We start from the raw sequence: 24,645 nt of genomic DNA, 5'->3' as shown, positions 1-24,645 counted from the left end.
TATGTTTTATGTTAGGATTAATACATATGGTTTTGAGGTTACCGAAGTTATAAACCATTATTTCGTTCAATGAATGTTACATGAATGAAAATAGTTGGCGATCAGAAGAAGTGAAGAAAAGTACATGTCATAAATGTTCTTTATTTCACTCAAAACAATTGTAACACTAGTGATCTTACTGTGATTAACTACTAAGCATATTACTGATTATTACTTAAAGATACAGATTATTTCCTTAAAACAAATTTCCAAATTCCCGGATTTCTTCGCCAACTATTCTGGCCACAAACTTATATTTGCAGGTGGTGTATATCTTGTCTACGGTTTCTACCCTGGTAATATTATTTCTTTAAAGTCCCTAATCATTTGCGTTCTGTTTGTTGAGTTATTTGCTTACATTTATTGGCAAAAGTGTAGTTACTGAATAACATTAAAAAATGGTAAACGATTTTTTTATTGTATTTTTATGTTTTTATATAAAAAAAAGTATAAAACACCTACGTCTTCCTATAAAGTAATACAACAAATAATAAATATTATAACGGTTATTTTATACAATTTTGTTAACTTGGGTATATCTAGCAATACCAGATATGGACAATGTTAAACTATGTTGTTTATCTATTATATTTTTTGGGGTAAGTTGAGTTTCTTTCATCTTTATCTTTATTCAGAAGTATTTAAGGAACACTAATTGATTAGTGACGCGTTCCTTAACAAGTATCTGGCCTAACTAACTTTTCGATGTCTGTTTTCTTTGTCTTCAGTATTAAACTTATTTTTTCATTTTAGCTAGGTGCAGATTGATGTGTGTGTGTAATAGTGGATAACAGGATGCGACCCCTTTCTCTTGAAAGTGTCAACGGTATCTTTTCAGTTTTACTCTTTTCCAAATTTTTTTTATGTTTTCTCGTGCCAACTGCTGATTTTTTTCAACCAAAATATTCAGCATCTTTGGTGTTTATAGGCATAAAGTAACTTCTTTGGTGCATAGATTCCATAATACATATCGGGCTACTGCTTGTCATGAATAGCCAATTGAAGCCAGTGTTACATGTATAGTTGGGATGGCTTCAAATATCTAAAATTGTGTTTTTAACTCCTCTATATCTTATGCAAGTGCTTGCATGTATTCTGATCATGTATTCACTTTAAAAGATATTTATTGGCAAAAATTGATGCAATATATATTCATAATTTTCTAAAACTTCGCACTTCTTCATAATTTCGTAACTGTGTCATCCAAGTCATGCTGCATAGATCTGAACTAGTGGTAATCACTAAATCGAACAAAAAAGCACTGTGTTTGGTTAATATCCTGGTTGCAACAGTACTTCACAACTGTTACAACGTGTGGCGTTTCCACTCAAGCGAGTAGTACATTACACTTTGCTGATAACAACAACAACAAATCTTCATGATCGTAAATACTGCAATGCTGTGCCGATGTGGATGGCTCTTTTGGATGGGGTTATCATAGTGGATTCACTTTTCATTGCCAATAACACTACATTCAGTCAATTCGTGTGGTAGCCATTTTCCCTTCCTTTTGGATCTTTCCCACCCATATAAACGACTGAAAACAGTTTATTCGTCAACTGCTAAGCTGTCTGAAGGTTCTTTGAGTATTTTAGTTGGTTTTAACTCCAGTAAGTCTTCCAGTTTAGTGTCCACCTGGTTGTTCTCCATTGTTGACATCAAAGTTACCACTTTTAAATCGTTGAAATCAAAACTAACAATTGGAATAAGACGGAGCAGCATCACCATAATCTTCTACAAGCACTTGATAACCTTTGGCAGTATGTAAAATGGATAACTACTGGAAATCGTCATGTTTACCAGTTAGGTTATGTTATTTAACAGTTGTTTTACATTGATTCTTCGCATTTTTACACCTAATACACATCTTGGACTGCCCACACTCACAGAGTGTTCTTTAAATACTTCTTCCTTTATTCATAACCATCCAAGTCCAAGAATGATCGATTTTTATTGTTCTAGTTGTCACAGTTGTGCCTGGCAGATGACCCCGAACCGGTGGTTTCTAACAAGGCTTTCCTAGACACCTCCGGTTCGATCCGACGATCTCTTGTCGCCTTACATCGTCAGCTCGTGCAGCCTCTGGAGAGGGCCAACACCTTTATTGGTAAACACCTGGATAGGATCATTTTCTATATCGGCAGCGTCTCGACCTTCACCGATTACTTCATCTCCATGTGTGACTTTATCGGAGCAACTTTTCCTCAGTTATTTGATCCACCCCCCAAAGGCAGGCTGTACGCCTACGTCATCCGAGCTCTGGCCTCTATCAGAGTTTTCCTCTTGACCGTTCTTAACGCTCTGAAAGCGATGCCCAGTATCGTCTTCGCCAGACCTGTTAAGGTCATCAACCAAGTCTTCGAGTTTATTCTCAAATATATACCGGCTAGTTTCTGATCTATAATATGTTGTTTGTTTTAATATAGATAGTTTTATGTATGAAATTGTTTTATTGATTGTTAAAGGGGTTATTTGGGTTTAGAAAAATCTAATGTAATTTAATTAGTATTAAACAGTACTGGGGCTAATAAAAATACCGAATACAGGATGACAATTAATTAGACGACAGAAAAAGATATTGAGGGAGAGGACGAACTAAAGTAGAAATTTGAACACTAAGATATAACAGTCCGAGGGTCAGTAATATAATGGAGTATTTTTTTAATATACATCTTATGCTATAATATATGTCGATTTACAAATTAATTTACCATTATTGTTCTGTTGTAATTGCGTCAATACACGAGCAAGATGAGTGCTAGATAAATATTTTAACTATAGTTAAGAGTAACACTTATATACTTGTATAGTGTAAGTTCGTGCGGTTTGGTTTGTTTCAATCTTCTGATTTCCTGCATGTCCAGTAACTCTATTGCTTCCACATTGCTGTGACTTAATAATCTTATTTAATGTTTTAGTGCGAAATATTGACAAGCATTGGTAATTAATCGAAGAACTTTGTTTTGGCAGCATTGGATTTCTAGACGACTTGATATCTTAATCAAAACCCATATTTGCACACCATAAGTCAAAATAGGTTCCATAATTGACAGATTGATGAACCAATGTCTTTGATCCTTGGTCCAGTACAGTATCTTCCGACTAACCAGTACAGTTCTTTGATTTTGAGTCTGATCTGCTGTGCTTTTTGTCTGACATGATATTTCCAGTATAACTTATCATCATGATGGATGCTGAGGTATTTCACTGATTCAGCTTCAAAAAAATCGGGCACCCCTCAAGTGATATATCTATTTCATTAATACTCTTTTGGTGTGACGATTAGTATTTTATCGCCAAAACTGATATGCTTCAATCTTGGGCGATTACTACTTCATTTGGTCTTCTCCATGGTGATCAGATCTCAAGTATACTGTTGGTAGCAAAGCAATTCAAGACGAAGCCAATTTAGTTCATTTTAACAATATATTTCATTGATTTATGAGTGACTTAGTGCCACATTGTTCTTTTGCAGCACAAGCATCTTCCAGAGCATTGTACTTTTCACCTGAAACAAGTATCCAGTCAATACATCATTGTTTTTACAAATTACTAACTTGTTACTCTTTCACCTTCAGAGTAGTAAAGTAAATGTCTAATTTTTATCAGTTACTGCAGCTTTGCCACTATTTCTGATGGACAAATCCCATAAAACGAGTGAAAATATGTTTAACTGTTATAATTACCTTTAGTATTACTTCTAGTATAATTGTATATTATTTCCCTCATAACCTTTGCAATGTTATTATTTGAAAGACAAGAATAATTTCTTCTTTGCTTCTTGTGTTATCTTTCGAAAATCTTGGTTCTTTTGAAATCTGCAGATATGTTGGAGTAATATATTGGCATATGTTGATTCATATTTGATCACATTAAAATGTTTTGTTACAAATTTGGCAGCTAATATTCTCACTGTAAACAAATGCTATTTGAATATTTTAACTTTTAAAAATTGAACCTTATATTTTAAGCGCGGAATCTTCTTCCATATTTTATGTACCTATGTTACAACACTTAGAGTAAAAGAACAGTTTAATTATTATTGTTATATAGTTACGTATTGAGAGGTATTGTGAGCGCACCCAAATACTATAGGACTGATTATCTGTATCGAAACCTTCAGATACCCTCAGTAACTCAAGGAATCAAGAGAATTGCAAGGAGGCATGAAAAAGACTCTATTCTCATCAGAATATTGAAGTATTGCAGCTTTTGGATACCACCAGAACAGGACACAGACTCAAAAGAATCAATCCATCTGATCTTGTGTAGTGAGGTGCATATAATAAGAAATACAGCACTGACATGTATAAACATTATTTCACCAGAGACTGAGATAGGGCCGATGAGTCCTCGTATAATGAGTCCTCGTAAAAAAATGTATGATATATATAGGAAAAAGAGGCACTTTTGGGGATATGGTATCTGCCAACTCACTGAAATCTAGCTAATAGACTAACTGTGCTTTCGCGAACTTGAATTTACATAAACAAACATAAAAACAGCAGCAATGGAAAAGGTCATTGCAGCCTGGAGAAAAGGGTTTAATGGTGCTAGGTACTAAATGCCCAGCATATCAACCAGCTCGCGAATGAGTACATTTTCTGAAGATCTGGAGCTGTGTTGTTGTTTGGGAGAAACGTGGGACATTAAGTGCTTGATTTCTGCGGTGTCAGTTTCTCTGAGAATTTGAACATTTTTGACAAATGATGTAACGTTAATGATTCTCTTGAGAAACTTATTTTGGAAAACTTGAAGCCTTTACACCTGGTTAGGTGTCCCAAACTTAAAGTAGACGCTAGACTCGTAGAGGACTACGGAAGTTTTTAACATCTTGTACAATAAGCGTTTGATCGAGATGGAGATTGATGCAATTATTGCAGAGCAGAGGAGATAGCAGGTTTGTTATACCCGAACCTTCTGGGATAGTTTTCTGGATTTGGGAATGTCGATCGAACTGTCGGTTGAAGTGAAGACCTAGATACGTAATGTCTTCCAGCCACGGAATGGTACGAGGGTCACTATTTATATTACGGGAATTGGCAACACTGTTGTCATGTGAGTCCATCTGACGGTTCCATCGTAAAGTTTGACATTTTTGGCGATATGCGAAGATTTTGTCGCACGGACGCTATTTGTTATTTTATATTTAGTTGAAAGTTTCGTCTCGGCAAAAAAATTGAACTGAGTCGTGAACATTTTCGTGCGATGATTTTTTACGATTTCGACGTGGATTATCATAACAGAAATGCACCAATCAACTTAATTTGACTTTTGGCGATGAATCTCCATCAAAAACTACCGTGTATCGCGGGTTTAGTGAATTCAATCGTGATCGTAGTGCGCTGTCCGACGAGTTTCGTGAAGGTCGTCCAAAATCGGCTGTTATACCAGAAAACATCGATGCTGTGTGCGCAATGAATAAGCAAGATTGTCATGTCACCTATTGTGAGATTGAAGCATCCCTAAACATTAGTTCCACCAGCATATATGCGATTTTTACATGAACAGCTGTGCGAAAGTTATGTTCGCGTTAGATCCCGCACAATTTGACAATCGCTCAAAAAAGGCTCGTGTCGATTGATGCTTAAGAAATGCAATCGCGGTGTTTCGAAAGGCGTTTATAAAATCGTGACAGAGAACGAATCATGGATATATTAAGTAAGCAGCAGTCGACTGTATAGGTGTTCCAAGATGAACCAAATCCAACAAAAATTGTTCGCGAAGGAAGCACTTCAAAGAAAATGGTGGCCTGCTTCTTCGAAAAAACTGGTCGTATTGCAACAGTGCCTCTAGAGGATCGTAGAACAGTAAATTCAGATTGGTACCCAACCATTTGTTTGCCAGAAGTCTTCGGTGAAATAAGGAAAACAAAAAAGAGACGCCGGATTGTTCTTCATCATTACAATGCGAGCTCTCACACATCGGCTCAAACAAGAGACTATTTGAGCACTCGAAACATCGAATTGATGGGTCATCCGCCGTACAGCTCTGACTTGGCACCCAAACACTTCTTTTTGTTCCCGTCCGTGAAGAAGAAACTGTGTGGTCAACAATTTTCATCGCCCGAAGAAGCTATTGAAGCGTTCAAAAATCACGTTTAGAAGATACCTCATTCGGAATGGAATAAATGCTTTGAAAATTGGTTTAAGTGTATGAAAACGTGTATCGATCATCGTGGCGAGTACTTACATCATCGTAGTAAAACAATAAAAATATATTCGCAGCTTAACTATTTTTTTTTCCTATTCCCGAAATATAAATAGTGACCCTCGTAATTCCGCGTATTGCACGGTAGCATATTGGTATTGTTATTGATTAGCCATGGATTGATGATGTCGATAAATCAGACAAATTTACATGAAATTTCATACAAAACAACGAGCCGTATTAACCGTTATGTTGTAGAAACTTGGGAGTTATATATGTTATAAACATAATGTACTGTTACAGAATTACATTTTTTAGGTTTTTCAAACCCGTATAACCCATTAGTTGAAATATGTTTGGTTAACTTCAACCCGATAGTTTGAAAATATTTGCAGTTTCCTTTTTTTAGTTTATACGTCCGATTATAGCCCAGAAGGATGACGCTCCTAACCAATCGGTTTCGAACAGATTCATGATCCCAATTAGCGGCACGATCCGGACATACTTGACGAGCATTAAGACGGCCATCGTACAAGCGTTGTCCATCATAAACCAATACGTCAGCGGGCATCTGGACCTGTTGAAGATGATCTTGCAACAGGCGTCACATCTTACCGACAAAGGTATCTCTATGATCGAGTTCCTGGTTTCCTCGTCGATGGGTCTGTTCGATCCGTCGCCTAATGGGAACTTCTACAAGTACGGAGTGGTGTGGATCAACGGCATCAAGGTCTTCTTGGAGACCCTGATCAAGATCCTGGACGAGGTGCCGGTAAAGCTGTTCGGAACGCCTCTGAAAATTATCGAAGGGTTTTTCGATTTTGTTTTAAAGTTCTTGCCGCTGTAAAAAAGAATGTTTCTGTTTACTATAATAAAGACGTTGTTTTAAGTAACACTGTGTGGCACAACTTTTCTAACATAAATAAGATTACGTATTTTAAATTCCCTATTCCATTGTTAAAATCATTGTCTATTGATATGATCATAACACATCACATTCCTTCGTAATATTGTGAATACCATTTACTCTTAAAAGCTGTATTACTCCACAATGGTAGCCGATATCCTTCTTTATCTGTTGCATATTCAGTGATTTTAAAAGAAACATATGAAAACATTTTTTTAAACATCTTTATTAGATACGCTTAGTACAGTCTTAATTTACAATTAATTTATTACTGCTTTTCCTATGTACTTGGATTAATTCACAAGCAAAACGAGTGCGAGAAAATACATCAGTGTGTATTCCTCAATTATAAAATTGTAATAACTTATAGCTATAGTTTACACTAAAGGTATACACTTTATATAAGTTCGTATAGTGACATCCTGCGCGCTGTCCAGCAGTTATACTGCTTCCACGTTAGTATGATTTAGTAATCTTCTTTCGTGTTTCAAGGCGAAATCTTGGATAACTTCGCAAATCCATTTGATTTCCAGGTCATCATGCAGTTCTTCGTTGGAATCAATCGAAGAACCTTGTTTTGACAGCGTTGTATGACTAGTTGATTTGAATTTTTAGTGCAACCCCATATTTGCACACCATAGGTCCAAATTGGCTTTATAATTGTATTATAGATCAACCACTTTGATTTTAGATCAAGTTGAGAGTATCTTCCGACTAACCAGTATAGTTTTATTTTGGTTCTAATGTGTTTTACTTTTTATCTAACGTGATGTTTCCAATTTAATCTACCGTCAAGATGGATTCCAAGGTGTAGGAATGTTCGTCGGGTTGGTCAGTCGGTCGAAATGTGTTGCTGCCGCTGCGATTATTTGTCAGAACACTCACTACTATTTTTGGAAGGAATTTGCAGGAGAAGTGAAAACACTGGTTGAAGAAATACTGTTTATTTCAATGTTAAATGATATATGTGGTCGACGGGGGAATTGAAAGGATATTAGGTTAGGTAGAGGAAGTACGGTAGCGCTGTGGAAGTGGTACCATGACAAGAGGATGGAGAAAAGAAAAGAGAACGAGACGTCGTCGTGATGGTCTTTTATAGCCTGGAACTGCATGGTATCAATCCACCGGCGTTACCAACCTTTGTACTTGCTGGTGGTGAATTCGTGGTGGCCTAAAGGGTCGTGGCGGTTGCCACAAAGGTATTTAGCTGATTCTGCTTGAGGAATCATATATGAAAAGATGAAGCTAATTTTAGACTTAACCAAATACAAAGAATACAACTGGAAAGTTTCTGCTTATTTAGAAGTTATAGCTATATTGATACGACTACAGGGAGTTTTCAGGAAATAATGTTGTTTCTACTGTTTGTTGTAACAGTAGAGACTCCAAAAACCGCCATGAAGTTAAAGATTGGCCAACAAGAACTGACTTTGTTTGTGATAAATCAAACGTCATATATGAACCTTTTATTCCACAAGAAAATGTGATTCCTCCACCCTTACCTTTAAAACTTGGTTTAGTGAAAAATTTTGTCAAGGCCATGAGAAAAAATGGTAAAGTTTTATGTGTTTGAAAACTTTTCTCTCTAAATTAAGTGATGCTAAATTAAAAGAAGGCATTTTCGTTAGCACACAGATAAGGAAACTTATATAAAACAATGAATTCAATGAAAATCTTGAAAAACCGCGAAAGAGTTAGCGGCTTGGTTATCTCTAAAGAAAGCAGTTCATGACGAATGACTTATTACAAAAATTTTAAACGTTAAAATTAACTAAAAGGTTAACAGATTACTGCTGGTTTGTAGTGAAAGAGGATTCTACTTTTTCTCTTTGTCATAGCACATATACCAGGCTATAAAAACTTGATAAAATAACATTGTTCATTCAAATATGTGTCATTTGTCACCCTTAACCTGATAAAGTAACAGGTCAATTGAAAAGTCCCCGATCTGATGCATAGATGACGCTACTAGAATTAAATCCATATATTTTTTTAGTTAGTCCTAACACTCAAAAGATGCGGGTATAAACTTGACAGCGGTCGGATCATTAGTTTTAGAACTTTTGTTATTGTGGAAAAAAATTAATAAAACGGAATTTTGCGTGTTGATAATGCCGAGTTTCCGAACACTGCCACAGGAAAATCAACCATCAAGGATTGGTATGCTTAGTTTAGACGTGGTGAAATGAGCACCGAAGACGGTGAACGTAGTGGACGCCCAAAAGAGGTTGTTATGGACGAAAACATTTAAAAAATCCACAAAATTATTTTGAACGACTGTAAATTGAAATTGAATGAAATAGCAGACACTCTAAAAGTATCAACTGAACGTGTACATCATATCATTCACGAATATTTTGGTATGAGAAAGCTCTGTGCAAAGTGGCTGCCGCACGAGCTCACTTTTGATCAAAAACAACGACGAGTTGATGATTCGGAGCAGTATTTGAAGATGATCAAAGGTAATAAACCCGAGTTTTTGCATCGATATATGACAATGGATGAAACATGGTTCCATCATTTCACTCCGAGGTCGAATGGACAGTCATCCGAGTGGACTGCACACGATGAACCCGCTCCAAAGCGTGGGAAAACATAACAGTCGGCTGGCAAGGTTATCGCGTCTTTATTGCAGGATGCGCATGGAATAATTTTCATTGACTACCTTGAAAAAGGAAGGACCATCAACAGCGACTATTACATAGCGTTATTGGACCGTTTGAAGAACGAAATCGCTGAAAACGGCCGCATTTGAAGAAAAAGAAGTTGCTGCTTCACCAAGACAATGCACCGTGTCACAAATCAGTGAAAACGATTGCAAAAATCCATTAATTGGGCTTCGAATTGCTTCCTTATCCAGCGTATTCTGCAGATCTGGCCCCCAGCGGCTATTTCCTCTTCTCAGATCTCAAAAGAATACTCGCTGGGAAGAAATTTTCGTCGAATGAAGAGATGGTCGCCGAAACTGAGGCTTACTTTGAAGCAAAGAACAAATCGTACTACAAAAATGGCATCGAGAAGTTGGAGGATTGTTATAATCAGTGTATCACCCTTGAAGGGAATTATGTTGAATAAAATATAAGTAATTTTGCCAAAAAATGTGTTTCACTATGGTAGGTGGTCTTTTCAATTGATCTGTTATAGCTCATCGAACTATTTGATATGCAAGAAGCCAGATATTTGACATTAACTTTTCGTAATCTAATCAAAACAAGACAATTATTAACTGGCATACCAACATCTTAAGTTATATGTTACGTACCTAGAGGAGAAAAAAAATAGCTTCCAGTTCAGTAGCTCCACAAAAAATAACAGTTGAATTATTCCATATATATTATTCATACAATTTACAGTGATAGCAACGTATTCCAGGAATGCTGCTTATATATTATTTAGATATTTAATTTTGCCAAAATAAAACAAATAGAAGCGATACAAGGTTATATTTACGTAAGTTCATATGTACATTTACATTTCCTTCTGTGTACCGAGGCTTTTGTCTAATATACGACATTAAATACAAATATTAATGTATTAAAATTTAAGCCTTAACTAACGTTAATTTATGATGTTATTTGTTATTCATATATATAGTGTCACCTTTGTCCGGTTTATAGTTACATGCTTGCACACTGTAGGTTAGGATATAAGATTTTATTCAGTGTTCAAACATAAGTAGGGATGTTTTTGTTTCGAGATATCTATGTCAGTGTCATATTTTGACATTTGACGTCAGTTACATTTAGCTTAGACACAAAATATTTTTTGTGCTCTGTTGGTATAAATAAATCGAAGATCACTACTTGTCAGTATTATATTTTAACATGCTATGTCAATTCAGTTTTAGGTTATATTACGAATTATTTTTGAATTAAAACATATTAGTCCATTCAAAATTTTTTTGTACATACGTCATCAAGATGTTTAATGTATTGCCTACCGCAATTTGTAAATTCGTTTTAGAATCAGACAATCAATTTTCCTTCTCATTTTATTCTGGTTAAAAAGAGACACAATGCTGTCTGATTAGTTCGAACGCCTAAAAGAATGATCCTGTCAAAACCGTCCGGTTGTCAGACGTATGCAAAATTCTTGAAAGCAATAGTGATAAGAGGTTATAACTCTAACCTATAAACTATTGTGGCTGTGTAATTAACTGAATTTTTAGATGTACTAGAATTTGTTAACATTTTTGTTGAATTATTTTATTTAGATAAGAATTTTGTTGTATGTCAAAACCAAAACTGAACTAAAACTCAGAGTTGATGCGGCAATATTGCGACGTTTTGACGTCACAAATTTATATGACGTATGTACAAAATAACTTTGTATAGACCATAGAATATAGAGATGCAACTCAATAGGGGACTCTGGCGCTAAGTTTTGCTATGCCCAACATACAGAAGGATCCATAATGGGCCATTCAAGTAATTTGATTGGTCAATTTAGAGAAATATTTTACTGTGAAGACATTTGAGTGACTCATTAGTAATGTTTGGCACGTGATAGCCTTGACGTCATGTTTAATCGACCAATGAAATTTAAATAAAAAACAATTTTTTTTTGAAATAAATTTATTAAATTAAATTCAATTAAATATACATATAAATATAATATTTAAAAATAAAAAAATATGTATATAATCTGTAAAAATAAATAATATTATATACATATATATTAAACCATAAGCAAAAAAATTTGGTGCATTGCAAATCAAAAGTATCTCTTCCGTTTCTCCATTAGTTCTTTTAATATTTTATCCGAAAGATCATTATGGAATGTGCAATTGAACGGTTTTAAATTGACTTTTTTAACATTTGACAAAAATTTTGTTATATTATCGACGTGGTAAAATCGCTCAATAAAATAAGACATAGCTCAAAGACCTACTGACAGTATAATAAAATAATTTTGTTAGAGTCTGGGGCACGAGATATTGTCTTGCCTCTATGAAATAAGTCTCAATTTGTGGGTCTACTGATTTATTCATAATTGTATGTAAACAAAAATCGCACTCAATTTCTTTTTTAAAAAGTTGTACTAAATAAACTGAGATGTACACTACGAAGTTCATAGATAGAGTCGAGTAATTAACAGTAAGAATGAGCAGAAAGGGGGATACTGGCTGAATGAATACAAACTTTACTATTACCTTCTGGAGAGTTTGTTCAAATATCGATGGTACTTGTTTCGAACACCCTGGTCGTGAGCCTGGAACGATGGAAATAGGCACTACAAGTATAGTAAGACAGTTTAGAAATTAAGGGTAACAATTATGAACAGAAATGTGACTGACTCCTTCAATTTACCTTCTATATAATTTTGATTTTGATCCACTTCCATTTGTACATATTCTGGGCTCATGGTATTATTTTCACCACCACTAAATTGTTCATAAGTACTTAAAGGAAAGTTTAAATGTATCGCAAAAATGTCTCACATGGTAACGATAATAAATCTGTCTAATGTTTAACCCAACCAGTGACCGTTACTTATTGGCAATATAAAAAAATGTAGAAAATACAAAATAGAACCGAAATAGAAATAAAATAAACCAAACGATGGTTGGTAACTGAATTATTGGAAATACCCTTCAATAACATCCCAGATAAACGTCTCGGGGTTGCCAGCTATTCATTATCGTATTCTAGTTGGCGCTGCTGGCACCCCGCCCGTGTTCAACATCTCGGATTATATTTCTGGGTATTTTGTAGACCGTTATTCCACTATGTAAAATTCGATATGTCTCAAGGTCGCTACAATGTGTTAAAAGGTAGCGACATCTACATGTTGGACGTCGCGAAACACTTCGCCAAAATTTCCTATGAAGTTAAATCTATATTTCTCTATGACTATAGTTTCATGCACGTTATAGGTTAGGATATAAGATTTTATTCAGTGTTCAAACATAAGTAGGGATACTTTTGTTTCGAGATATCTATATCAGTGTCATATTATGACATTTGACGTCAGTTATATTTAGCTTAGGACTCAAACTCAAAACCTTTCTGGTGTTCTAAAAGCGTTCTGTTGGTCTACAGAAAATTTCGTAGACTTGTCAGAAACAATCTTAGTCCTAATAGAAATTATCATCGCAATTGAAACATACAGATACGGTAGGATTTGTTTCCATATATCATGTCAGTGTCCTATTTTGACGTTTGGTGTAATTTACATTTAGATCGTAGAATAATCAAGTATCGAAATCGATCTCCCGTATAAAAGTTTTGACTAAATTATGCGATACAGAACTCTAGAGGGAACTCTACTCTACAGAACTCTACAAGTGGAGACAAGTTTGAAGGAAAATTTAAAAATGAGATATAAATTAAACATTTGTATTTATTAAAATATATACGTAATTGTAACAACATAAATACATAAATTTAACCTTTGAATACTAAATATCCGGCCTATAAATTAATTTTAAAGGATTTGCAACAAATGGTGTTACTGTGTATTAAATTTCACCACATACATTTTTAACCAACTTCATGCTGAAGTCTTTTCAGTATTTGTCACTTCATTGAAGCGTGAACAGAGAAGTTTTTCAGTGCGTTGAAAATGCCTAAATTTATACCGAGTAAATCGCATTTGCGAGAGATTTTACTTCAGTTTAGAAACTTTAGAATGCGACCCCAGCCACCGTATTTTCAAGGCCTTGTTCCTTCTGGTCGTGAGCTGTCTGAGAGTTCACTTCTTATGAAGATACCAAGAAATGGCTGGATTAGTGGGTAGCCTCCAAAGATACATCGAGATGGAATCCGTAAATTGCCTGAAAGATGGGACAAAGTAGCGGCTGTCGATGGATAACACTTTGAAAAAAAAACATTGTTCCGATTTTTCACAATAAAGCTTCATATTAAAAAAAATCCTTCAAAAACTAATTGATAGTAAAATGTTTAATGCATTGTCTGTCGCAATTTGTAAATTTGTTTCCGAATCAGACAACATTTTCCTTCTCGTTTTATTCTAGTTAAAAAGAGACACAATGCTGCCTGATTAGTTCAAACACGTAAACGAATGAGCCTCTCATAGTCGTCCGGTTGTCAGATGTATGCAAAATTCTTGAAAGCAATAATGATAAGAGGTTATACCTATAAACATCTCTAACCTATAAACTATTATGGCTGCATAATTAACTGTAGTTTGTAGACGTACTATAATGTTATAATAAATTATGTAAAATTTTTGTTCAATTATTTTATTTAGATTATAATTTTATTATATGTCAAAGCCATACTGAACTTAAATTCAGAGTTGATACGGCAACATTGCGACGTTTTAACGTCACAAATTTATATGACGTATGTGCAAAATAACTGTGAATAGACTATAATATAATTTTAAAAGGGAATGTACTGGAAATTGTGTATTATTTTGAAAACATTAAATATTGTGTATGTAAATCGTATCCTCATCAATCAATATTTATTAAAAAAATTTCGTTACATTTTATTATTTTATTAAAATTAGGAAATAGTTTTGTGATAACGAACATAACACATACAGTACACTCAAATTTGACAATTGTTATGTTTAACAAAAAGAAATAATTTTTCATTAACCGAATAATATAATTTTAAGTGAGAATATAGTAATTTTTTTTATTATTTGTGATATTAAAAATAATGTATATAAATCATAATTTTTTCATTTAATATTATTGATATAAATATCCAATATTTTTCATTAATGCAATGTACTGTTTAATTAAAATAAGTTCCCGGCGCCGTTATTTAACGGTTTTACAAAACATAGCATAATTATCAATATCAAAGGCACATATTTATTTGTTTCAGAATAATTACAAACCTCTCATTTTAATTACTTTGAAAAACATATTTGTACTGTATGTTTGAAAATTCTAATGTGGACCGAACAACTTTTGCTGATTCTAACATTTATCTTGTAGATATGTTTTCTTTTCGATAGTTATAAATGGAGGATCTGTGAATAGGTCTCCAAAATAATGGAAAAAAATCTAGAGAGAGATCTAATCTAATAGATGCTATTGTATTCGGCTCATATATTAGTGTGCTATATATTTCGATATAGTCATATATTGATATTTAAAATAATTCACATCAAAATAATTGGATGTAATTTATTTATAAATAAAGTATAAAATTTATTTTATAAAATACAATTTAAATGATCTAAAACATAACCAATTTGTTGCTGATGTATATTTAAATACAAATTATAATCTTATTGGTATTTTCAAGAAAATCAGTTTTTACTGACTAAGAAGCATTATTTACGATATGCTGATGACTCCCAAATCTTAAACCAATAAATTACGGTTGTTTAACAAAAAAAATGTTATTTGCCCGTGTACAATGATTATGTACAATTGCGAAACGTTATTTCCAGGCTAATTTTGTTTATCAACAGATGAACTTATAACGTGGAATCGTTGTTTGTAGAGATACCAAACGAATTTGTTTTGTTTGTCGCAAATAAAATTAAAGAGGACACATGCTGTTAAGCCGAAGGGTAGTGAAGCATTTTTCTATTGAGAAAAGAAGTGTCAATAACAGGTCAGTTGAAGTCCCCGGCCTGACACAGAGATGGCGCTACTATAACTAAATCCATATGTTTTTTAGTTAGTCCTGGCCTTCAAAATATGCTTGTGTAAATTTGGCGGCTGTCGGATTATTAGTTTGTGAATTATAGCATTTTTGAAGTAACTTTTGTTATTGTGATAAAAATGGATAAAAAGGAATTTCGCGTGTTGATAAAATATTGATTTTTGAAGTGAAAAAATATAGTTGAAGCAAAAACTTGGCTTGATGCCGAGTTTCCGGATACTGCCCCAGGAAAATCAAGTATCAAGGATTGGTATGCTAAGTTTAGACGCGCAAAATAGGTTGTTACCGACGAAAACATTAAAACAATCCAGAAAATAATTTTGAATGACCGTTAATTGAAATTGAATGAAATAGCAGACACTCTAAAGATATCAACTGAACGTGTACATCATATTATTCACGAATATTTGGATATGAGAAAGCTTTGTGCAAAGTGGGTACCGCGCGAGCTTACTTTTGACCAAAAACAACAACGAGTTGATGATTCGGAGCTATGTTTGAGGATGTTCAAGCGTAATAAACCCGAGTTTTTGCGTCGATATGTGACAATGAATGTAATATGGCTCCATCATTTCACTCTGAAGTCTAACCGAGAGGCATACGAGTGGATTGCACACTATGATCCCGCTCCAAAGCGTGGGAAAACGCAATAGTCGGCTGGCAAGGTTATGGGATTTGTATTTTAGAATGCGCATGGAATAATTTTCATTGACTATCTTGGAAAAGGAAGGACCATCAACAGCGACTATTACATAGCGTTATTAGACCGTTTAGAGGACGAAATCGCCGAAAAACGGCCGCATTTGAAGAAAAAGAAAGTGCTGCTTCACCAAGATAATGCACCGTGTCACAAGTCAGATGGCAAAAATCCATGAATTTGGCTTCAAATTGCTTCCTCATCCGCCGTATTCTTCAGATCTGAATGAAGAGGTGATCGCCGTAACTGAGACCTATTTTGAAGCAAAGGAGAAATCGTAGTACAAAAATGGTATCGAAAAGTTGGAAGGTCGCTATAATCAGTGTATCACCCTTGGAGGGAATTATATTGAATAAAAAAACTAATTTTGCCAAAAAAATGTGTTTTGCTATGATAGGCCAAACTTTTTAATTGGCCTGTTATGAACCCAAATGTTGTCAAGTCAAGTAGTTTGTAGTATATGTAGGTTTGGCATCGATACAATTTTGATATGTCTTAGCTAATACGTGAAACTTGAATTTAATAATACTATTCTGAAAGTTCCCAATTGGTGATTTGTACTAGCATTCAGTACTCTTTAGACTTATTACTTACACCTATTAATTTTCTTGCCAAGCGTTATACTGATAGTAGTTTTACTTCATTTTCTTCAATAATTCCACCACATTTCATTTCAAATTTCACCAGTGTGTCTGGAATACTCAATCACTCCATTTCTAGTCTAGTATTATTTTTAAAATTATTATTTCAACCACAGTCACCCGGTATAATCACCATCCACGAATCCATCATCAATTCTGGAGAATTTAGGTTATTTACCTTGATAAATCCCAGTAGATTTTTTCGTTTATGTTTTTCTTCCTATTGGTAGCACAAAACCAAACTTTAACTGTGAAATATGAGATAAATAACCCGAATACCATAAAGTTCAGACGTTGGAATGCGGAAATGCTGGTTAGGGAATGTTAAGTGACGTCAATGTTTCGTAACATCTCCGATTGGTTTCTAACTTAACATGGCTAATTTGTTTTTATTTCTGGTAAAATCTTAGTAATGCCACTTTTAATGTTAAAATAGATGTATTTTTAATAAATTCTCTATTGTGTATTATTATTATAAATCGATATTTTTGTGATTCTGTATTATAGTAATCTATTGTGTCGTAACAAAGATCATTATAGGAGCATGAGTATGTTTTTTGGTGATGGTATAACCTAGCTTTGTCTTTTATAGCGTCTATATTTGTATATATTAAGTTCTAGAGCAGTATTGCTCCTCAGTAGCTACATATATTTGCTAAGCCAGTCAGGATGACAACGGAATAATGCGGCATAATATACAACTCTGCATTTCGACGTATATATCTCTTGATTTACGCGAATACCGATTTTTTAGACGGCTTATCACTGACAGTCGCAACCATTGTTACCAAATCTTGAAGGGTATATTTTAATAGTAAATTATGTAAATAGAACGTTTTATATAAATCGTAACGATCAAAAAATGTCTAGTTTTTAAGTTTCGTTGTTAGCCGAAGACCTTCCGTTATACTCAGGCCACCATGTGTACAAAAATTCTAATTAGTGCTCTAGTAAGTAGTAGATTGTTTGTTTTTGGTGCGTGAGGTCTGACGTTTATGTTGTTTTATCGAATTTTTTTGCGAATAACCATTTTTTTATCAATGGGCGATGATCACTATAGTCTATTCACGTTTGGTTTAAGCCGTACGTAAATAAAAGCACGTGACACGTGACTATACGCGAGAGCAAGGTCGTCTTTCCTTTTATAAACGCTTTGTTAAATTGAACTTCTTGAAGTGGATTTTAACTAAAATTTTGAGAAACATATTTGCTCGAACACTATAACCTAAGTAAACTAACACTATCGAAAAATACTAATACTAATACGATCAAAAGCAAAACTTTTAAAATAAACAAATAAACGCAGACGAATTATTTCAAGTTTATTTTGCTCGGTTCCAAATAATTCTTTGATTTTTGGATAACTAGTTTAGTAAAACTCATCACAGAAGTGTTAGGATAATCCATGATAGCTGTATATATAATTAAAAACTCAATTTTGTTATATATGTAGATAAGTTCAGTTTGTAATGAATTTTTAACTGAAATATTTTTCTGAAATACTTTCAACTGTGTAAACTTATTTGTATTTAAGAAATTTATTATTTAATTTACTAATTGGTCTAGTAAACTTTGTTGTAATAAAAAGATCTTCATTTGGCCAGTTTTAAGTTGATAAAAAGTGCACAACATTTCTATAATAACAGTAGTAAAAATAAACGTAACTGAAATGTTTAGATTTCTGTTCATGAATTTTAAAATCATTAAATAAAATTAGTTATATTAGATTGGTGAAAAGCTGTTGGAAAAGATATGTTTTCGTTGTTTTTTTCATTACCCTTGTTCTCATTTATCTAGTAACACATCTATCTAACGAGGGTTGGAACAAATTACAGTTGCATTGTTTGAGCCACGCCATTCCATTCTGTATTTACTATCTTCTACATTTTCAGTTCGATGAAAATTACATTTTTTATTTTGTCAGTCTCATTAACTCTCAAAATACGTGTGTGTTATAGTTATTTGAATGTAATAAACAAGGATAATATTATAATTAACTGTCAAAATACAAATATTATAGCAATTTTTTTATAACATTAGATACGCTTAGTACAATATTAATTATACATTAATTTATTACAACTTTTCATTTGTACTTGGATTAATTCACAGGCAAGACACCAAATGTATATAAGTTCGTATAGTTTGGTTCGCTTCAATCTTCTGACATCCTGTGCGCGGTCCAGCAGTTATACTGCTTCCACGTTAGTATGATTTAGTAATTTTCTTTCGTGTTTCAAGCCGAAATCTTGGATAACTTCGCAAATCCATTTGATTTCCAGGTCATCGTGCAGTTCTTCGTTGGTTACGTAGCGATGGGTATTGGTAATCAATCGAAGAACCTTGTTTTGACGGCGTTGGATGACTAGTTGATTTGATTTTTTAGTGCAGCTCAATATTTGCACCCATAGGTCCCAATTGGCTTTATGATTGTCTTATAAATCAACCTATTTAATTTTAGATCAAGTTGACAGTATCTTCCGATTAACCAGTATAGTTTTTTTATTTGGTTCTAATGTATTTTGCTTTTGTCTGATGTTTCCAATTTAATCTACCGTTAAGATGGATTCGGGCATCCATTGAGTGATATAATGAAGTTCTATTATTTCGCCGCAATGCAAAATTAACATGGACAGATTTGGAGCTATTAACTTGAATTTTCCAATCTTTCGTCCATTCGTAGATTTTGTTGACTGCCATTTATACTTTTTCTACTACCCTAGACAGAGATATATCGTTTGTCATAGTAATTGTGTCATCAGCAAAGGTTCCAAGTAGTGTTTCTTTTGTTGTTGGAATGGCAGCAGTGTAGAGCAGATATAGGAGAGGTCCTAAGACGCTACCTTGTGGAACTCCAGCCGTTATAGTAATTTGCGAGTAATAAACGATGATAATATTACTTCCATAGTGATCTTCATAGATTTTTGTTGTAATTGGTGCAGAATATTTTGTTTTCGGCTCTTTTAAGTGATAAGATTTGTTACATTTAACACCCCTGTGAAAGTTGCCTTTTAATATAAAGGTATGGGGGCAGAGTAGTCATGAACTGAAAGATGTAAAACGATCAATGGCTATACTGCAATCTATGTACAGGGGATATATATAATAATATGAACACCATGCAATAATATCTACGATAGTGACAACATACACAAGGAATGGTAAAGCTCAGCGGCGAAAAGATATAGTAGGCGAAACACAAAGTTTTAACTGACAGAGACCGACGAACACTAAAAAGTGTGCAGTTAAAAATGGCCAGACAATATAAAAATTCCACGGCAAAAGTGACAGTAAAACTCAATATTCACTTGAGTAATACTATGTCGGTAAAAAAAGTATGTTTGTATGTTTATGGAGCTACAAAGTTAACATTTATGAAGTTACTGCGATTGTTAATCCCTTTATAACATCGCAATTGGAATCGAACACTAAGCTACGAAAGAAGTGAATCTAAGAATATCGAACATCATTATAGCATTTACCTAATGCTGTATTACACGATCGAGACAACATTCCGTTGTAAACTATTTAGACACTCTACGTAGAATTACAGCTGTTTTAAAAACAAATGATGACTCAATACCTGTTGTCAATTAAACGTTTTTTATTACTCTTAGTAGTTCCATAGTTATATTTATATTATATATACATGGCATATAGAAAATCACATCATTAAGTGATATCCTGTATAAAATACTATTTTAATTAATTAGTCTTATTCTAAAGCTTATTCTAAAGTCTGTATACATCCAATAATCAGATCGGATCGTGTTAGACGTTTTAGTCTTCGCACTTTACTGTCGCTTCGCATATTTAGCTGATTAGCAGGTACATTGAGATGCATTAACATTCTTTCGAAGTACTTCACACAATCACGTTGAATTACACTCGCTATTGGTTCTAGAGGAATATCGCGTTGTTTCACTTCATTTAAAACATAATATTGAGCATCGACAATGACACGCAACACTTTATTTTGGAACCGTTGTATGATGAATATATTAGACTTGCTAGTGGTACCCCATAGTTGGATTCCATATGACCAAATGGGCTTGACTCATACAGCAATACCTTGTTATCTAATGATAACTTGGATTTGCGCCCAATGAGCCAATACATTTGGTAGAGTTTAAGTCCAATTTGTTTATGTTTAGCGAGTATGAGCTTCTTTCAAGTTAAGCATCGATCTAGGTGCATACCACAAGATATTTTGCATTGCATTTATATTTGACAATTATTGATTTAAACTGATGTACTTGTTCTTCTACGAAGCGTAAAAGTTATATGACTGGACATTAAACGTGGATAGACTATAAATTGCTAAATTAATTTTATGATTTTCAACATAAATATATGTTTTTCTATTTTCTTAAACGCGTCATAAAAATATTTTTTGTAGACCCTCATGGGTTTGATGAGTCCCATCATTTCCGTCTCGCTGACTAAGGAAATTCCCATCAGCGCCCTCGCCAAAAACCAGGCCAACATCGGCGAGTTGATCACCAACAACCTGCTGGTCAATCCTGAGTCAGGTCTCGCTTCTTTGGCCGCATTGCTGACCGAGAAAAGCAATCCCGAAGTGTCGGATGTGCTGAGCATCTTCAACAACATGTTCCAATCCGAGCTGTTGGTGGTTAAGGGAGACTACATCGAGCTGGACCAAGCGTCGCTAAAGAGTTTCGTCCAGGCGAGAACTAAGCAGGTTTTGAAGACCTTATTCCCAAACAACCCGTTGCAACAATTCGCGTATTTAGCCGCTTTACAAGGACCATTGGAGAAAGCTTTGGCCGATCTGGCTACCCAGTCCAATAGATTGTCTGTTGCCCAGGTCCAAGCTCTGTTGGATAACGTGGACGCGAGAACCCGAGGATTGTCTAGAGCAGATACTCGTAGCATAATCGATGAAATATATAAAGCCGTCAGCCAAGCAGCATGCAATCTCTTCGTCGAGCAGCTGTTAAGCCAAGTTGAGACTGTATTGAACACCATCATATCGACCTTGTCCGATATCACCAGCGGTATAGACTTAGAAATAGTTACCAACGCGGTATATTTTATAGAATCGGCAACTTCTGAAATTATCGATTATGCCCAAGCAGCGGGTTCGAACTATTGCAGTAACTTGACGCTGTCCAGAAAGCGCCGTGACCTGGAAGAGACCAGAGTGGTGGCTTTGGAACCTTCCAGTAGAACCGACGTTGCCTTCGTCAATATCCTACTGGGCGTTTTGGACGTAATCTTGGGCTTCGTGTTCCAACAGTTGAATTCCCTGGCCAAGAGCTGGGCCTCGTCGTTTATAACTGACGTGGTCCAGGTGGCCGTGGACGACTTCCTGCAGAACCAAGTGCTGTCCGCTATATATGCCATTATCGATACTGTTTTAGTTTATCAATAAAACAATGATTTTGTTGTTATGAATTATTCTGATTAATAATTTCCATTATATAAATACATGTTATGTCAATTACTTTGTATAGTTTTAATTATCGCCTTAGTTTAAAACTTAATAGTCACTTTAGATTTGTTAAAGGTTCTATTTGTCTCAATTACCTATTCTAAGTTAAACCACTCTTCAAACCTAACTAAAACTTTCAACATGGATATGAAACTGGTTAGAAAGCTAATATTTTGCCATCTGTATTTAGAAATATACAGATACAATTTGTTTTTATTATTATTTATTGATATAACAGGTCAATTCAAAAGTACCCGGCTTGACACACAGATGGCGCTACTAGAATTCAATCCAAATGTTGTTAGCCCTAACCCTCAAAGGATGCGTATATAAATTTAACAGCTGTCGGATCATTAGTTTGTGAATTATAGCATTTTTGAAGCCACTTTTGTTATTGTGATAAAAGTGGATAAAAAGGAATTTCACGTGTTTATAAAATATTGCTTTTGGAAGGGAAAAAATACATTTGAAGCAAAAACTTTCCTTGATGGCGAGTTTCCGGACACAGCCCCAGGAAAATCAACCATCAAGGATTGGTATGCTAAGTTTAGACGTGGTGAAATGAGCAGCGAAGACGTTGAACGCAGTGGACGCCCTAAGGAGGTTGTTACCGACGAAAACATTTAAAAAATCGACAAAATGATTTTGAATGACCGTAAATTGAAATTAAATAATATAGCAGGAACTCTAAAGATATCAACTGAACGTGTACATCATATCACCCACGAATATTTGGGTATGAGAAAGCGCTGTGCAAAGTGGGTACCGCGCGAGCTCACTTTTGACCAAAAACAACGATAATTCGGAGCAGTGTTTGAAAATAATCAAGCGTAATAAACCCGGATTTTGTCATCCGACTGCACACGACGAACTCGCTCCAAAGCGTGGTAAAACGCAACAGGCGCTAGCAAGGTTATGGCGCCTGTATTTTGGGATGCGCATGGAATAATTTTCATTAACTACCTTGAAAAAGGAAGGACGATCAACAGAGACTATTACATAGCGTTATTGGACCGTTTGAAGGACGAAATCGCCGAAAACGGCCGCATATGAAGAAAAATAAAGTGCTGGTTCACCAAGACAATGCACCGTGTCAAAAATCCATGAATTGGGCTTCGAATTGCTTCCTCATCCACCGTATTCTCCAGATCTGGCCCCCAGTGACTATTTCCTGTTTTCAGATCCCAAAAGAATGCTCGCTGGGAAGAATTTTTCGTCTATTTTGAAGCAAAGGACAAATCGTGTATCAAATATATAATCAGTGTATGACCCTTGAAGGGAATTATGTTGAATAAAAAAAACTACCTTTGCCAAAAAAATGTGTTTTACTATAGTAAGCAAGGACTTTTCCTGTTATTATAACTAGTCGTTGCCAGTAACTTAAAACTGGACACTTATTTAGGAAGACCCTTTGGCATTTACTTAGTCTGTAATAAAATAAAAGTAAATAGCACTTTTTAGTGCTTTTACTATTTAGTATACTTCACAACTACAAAAGATCCGCGGTTTGTTTCTCTTGAGTCTGCGCCCTAGTCACTATGACGTGTTATCCAAAAGTTGCAGAATTTCAGTGTTAACATGGGAGTGGAATATTTTCTGATGTCTTATTTTCCCTCTAATCTAATCCCTTAATTTCCTCTATGCCAGTTGAAATCCGAAAGTCTCGATGTAAGTAGTGGTTCCTATAGTATCTGGGATATTCACAATACTTCCCAGTACTTTGTTCTGAAATACGAGGGTGGTTCAAGTAAGATGGAGACAAACGCTGTAGATGGTGCGCATGTATCTTTTGAAGGTCGTGGTTTGAGTATGTGATAGCTGGATCCCTTACGAACAGTATAGCATAGTTTTCGTCGGAAGCGCATGTTTCACGCGCGTGTTACGACCGAATGAACGTCAAGTGCCGACCGCCGTAGCGCAATGTATTGTCATTTGTTTTTTAGTGTGGGAAGGCGCTAAAAAGACGAAATTTTTTCTGCGCTTGCGAAATCAGTTCGTTAGTGAGCGCCTGAGTAGGGCTGCCGTGTAGAGGTCGAGGGGTTCGTGCGCACATGGCTGTCCGAGTTGCTCAAGAAATTTTTGGATACCGTCATCAAAAAACTTCCGGAACTAGTGAGGGGAAATGCCCAGACAAACTGTAAATTTTTTCAATAGTAAATAAA

The 24,645-nt window shown here is 34.8% G+C and overlaps 3 protein-coding genes across 5 annotated transcripts in view; all 3 read left to right on the top strand.

The window, feature by feature from the left end:
- Positions 1–24,645, top strand: part of Pdp (pyruvate dehydrogenase [acetyl-transferring]-phosphatase 1-like protein, mitochondrial) — a 38,523-nt gene that overhangs the window by 4,481 nt on the left and 9,397 nt on the right. The gene's annotated exons all lie outside the window — the stretch shown is intronic.
- On the top strand, positions 501–7,082 carry LOC143204041 (uncharacterized). Of its 2 annotated transcripts, none has more exons than XM_076416464.1 (2): positions 501–638; positions 6,599–7,082. In XM_076416464.1, the coding sequence occupies exons 1-2, from the start codon at positions 594–596 to the stop codon at positions 7,034–7,036; spliced, it is 483 nt and encodes a 160-aa protein (XP_076272579.1). In that variant the 5' UTR covers positions 501–593; the 3' UTR covers positions 7,037–7,082. The 2 variants fall into 2 exon arrangements, with proteins under 2 accessions (XP_076272579.1, XP_076272580.1); XM_076416465.1 differs by lacking the exon at positions 6,599–7,082 and adding an exon at positions 2,002–2,483.
- Positions 17,827–22,495, top strand: LOC143204040 (uncharacterized). The gene is made up of 2 exons (XM_076416463.1): positions 17,827–17,978; positions 21,428–22,495. The coding sequence occupies exons 1-2, from the start codon at positions 17,949–17,951 to the stop codon at positions 22,421–22,423; spliced, it is 1,026 nt and encodes a 341-aa protein (XP_076272578.1). The 5' UTR covers positions 17,827–17,948; the 3' UTR covers positions 22,424–22,495.

The sequence above is a fragment of the Rhynchophorus ferrugineus genome, unplaced genomic scaffold, assembly GCF_030347505.1.
Source record: "Rhynchophorus ferrugineus isolate W39M unplaced genomic scaffold, kcgeb_rfMv2 rfM10, whole genome shotgun sequence".
NCBI lineage: Eukaryota > Metazoa > Arthropoda > Insecta > Coleoptera > Curculionidae > Rhynchophorus > Rhynchophorus ferrugineus.
The sequence above is the reverse complement of the archived record's forward strand: the minus strand, read 5'-3'. Positions and strand labels throughout refer to the sequence as shown.

Bases quoted from the DNA above. Each gene is read 5' to 3' on its own strand.
- LOC143204041 (XM_076416464.1), top strand. From the start codon at position 594: ATGGACAATGTTAAACTATGTTGTTTATCTATTATATTTTTTGGG. The intron at 639-6,598 runs GTAAGTTGAGTT...TCCTTTTTTTAG, and splicing joins TATCTATTATATTTTTTGGG to TTTATACGTCCGATTATAGC.
- LOC143204040 (XM_076416463.1), top strand. From the start codon at position 17,949: ATGTGTACAAAAATTCTAATTAGTGCTCTA. The intron at 17,979-21,427 runs GTAAGTAGTAGA...TATTTTTTGTAG, and splicing joins AAATTCTAATTAGTGCTCTA to ACCCTCATGGGTTTGATGAG.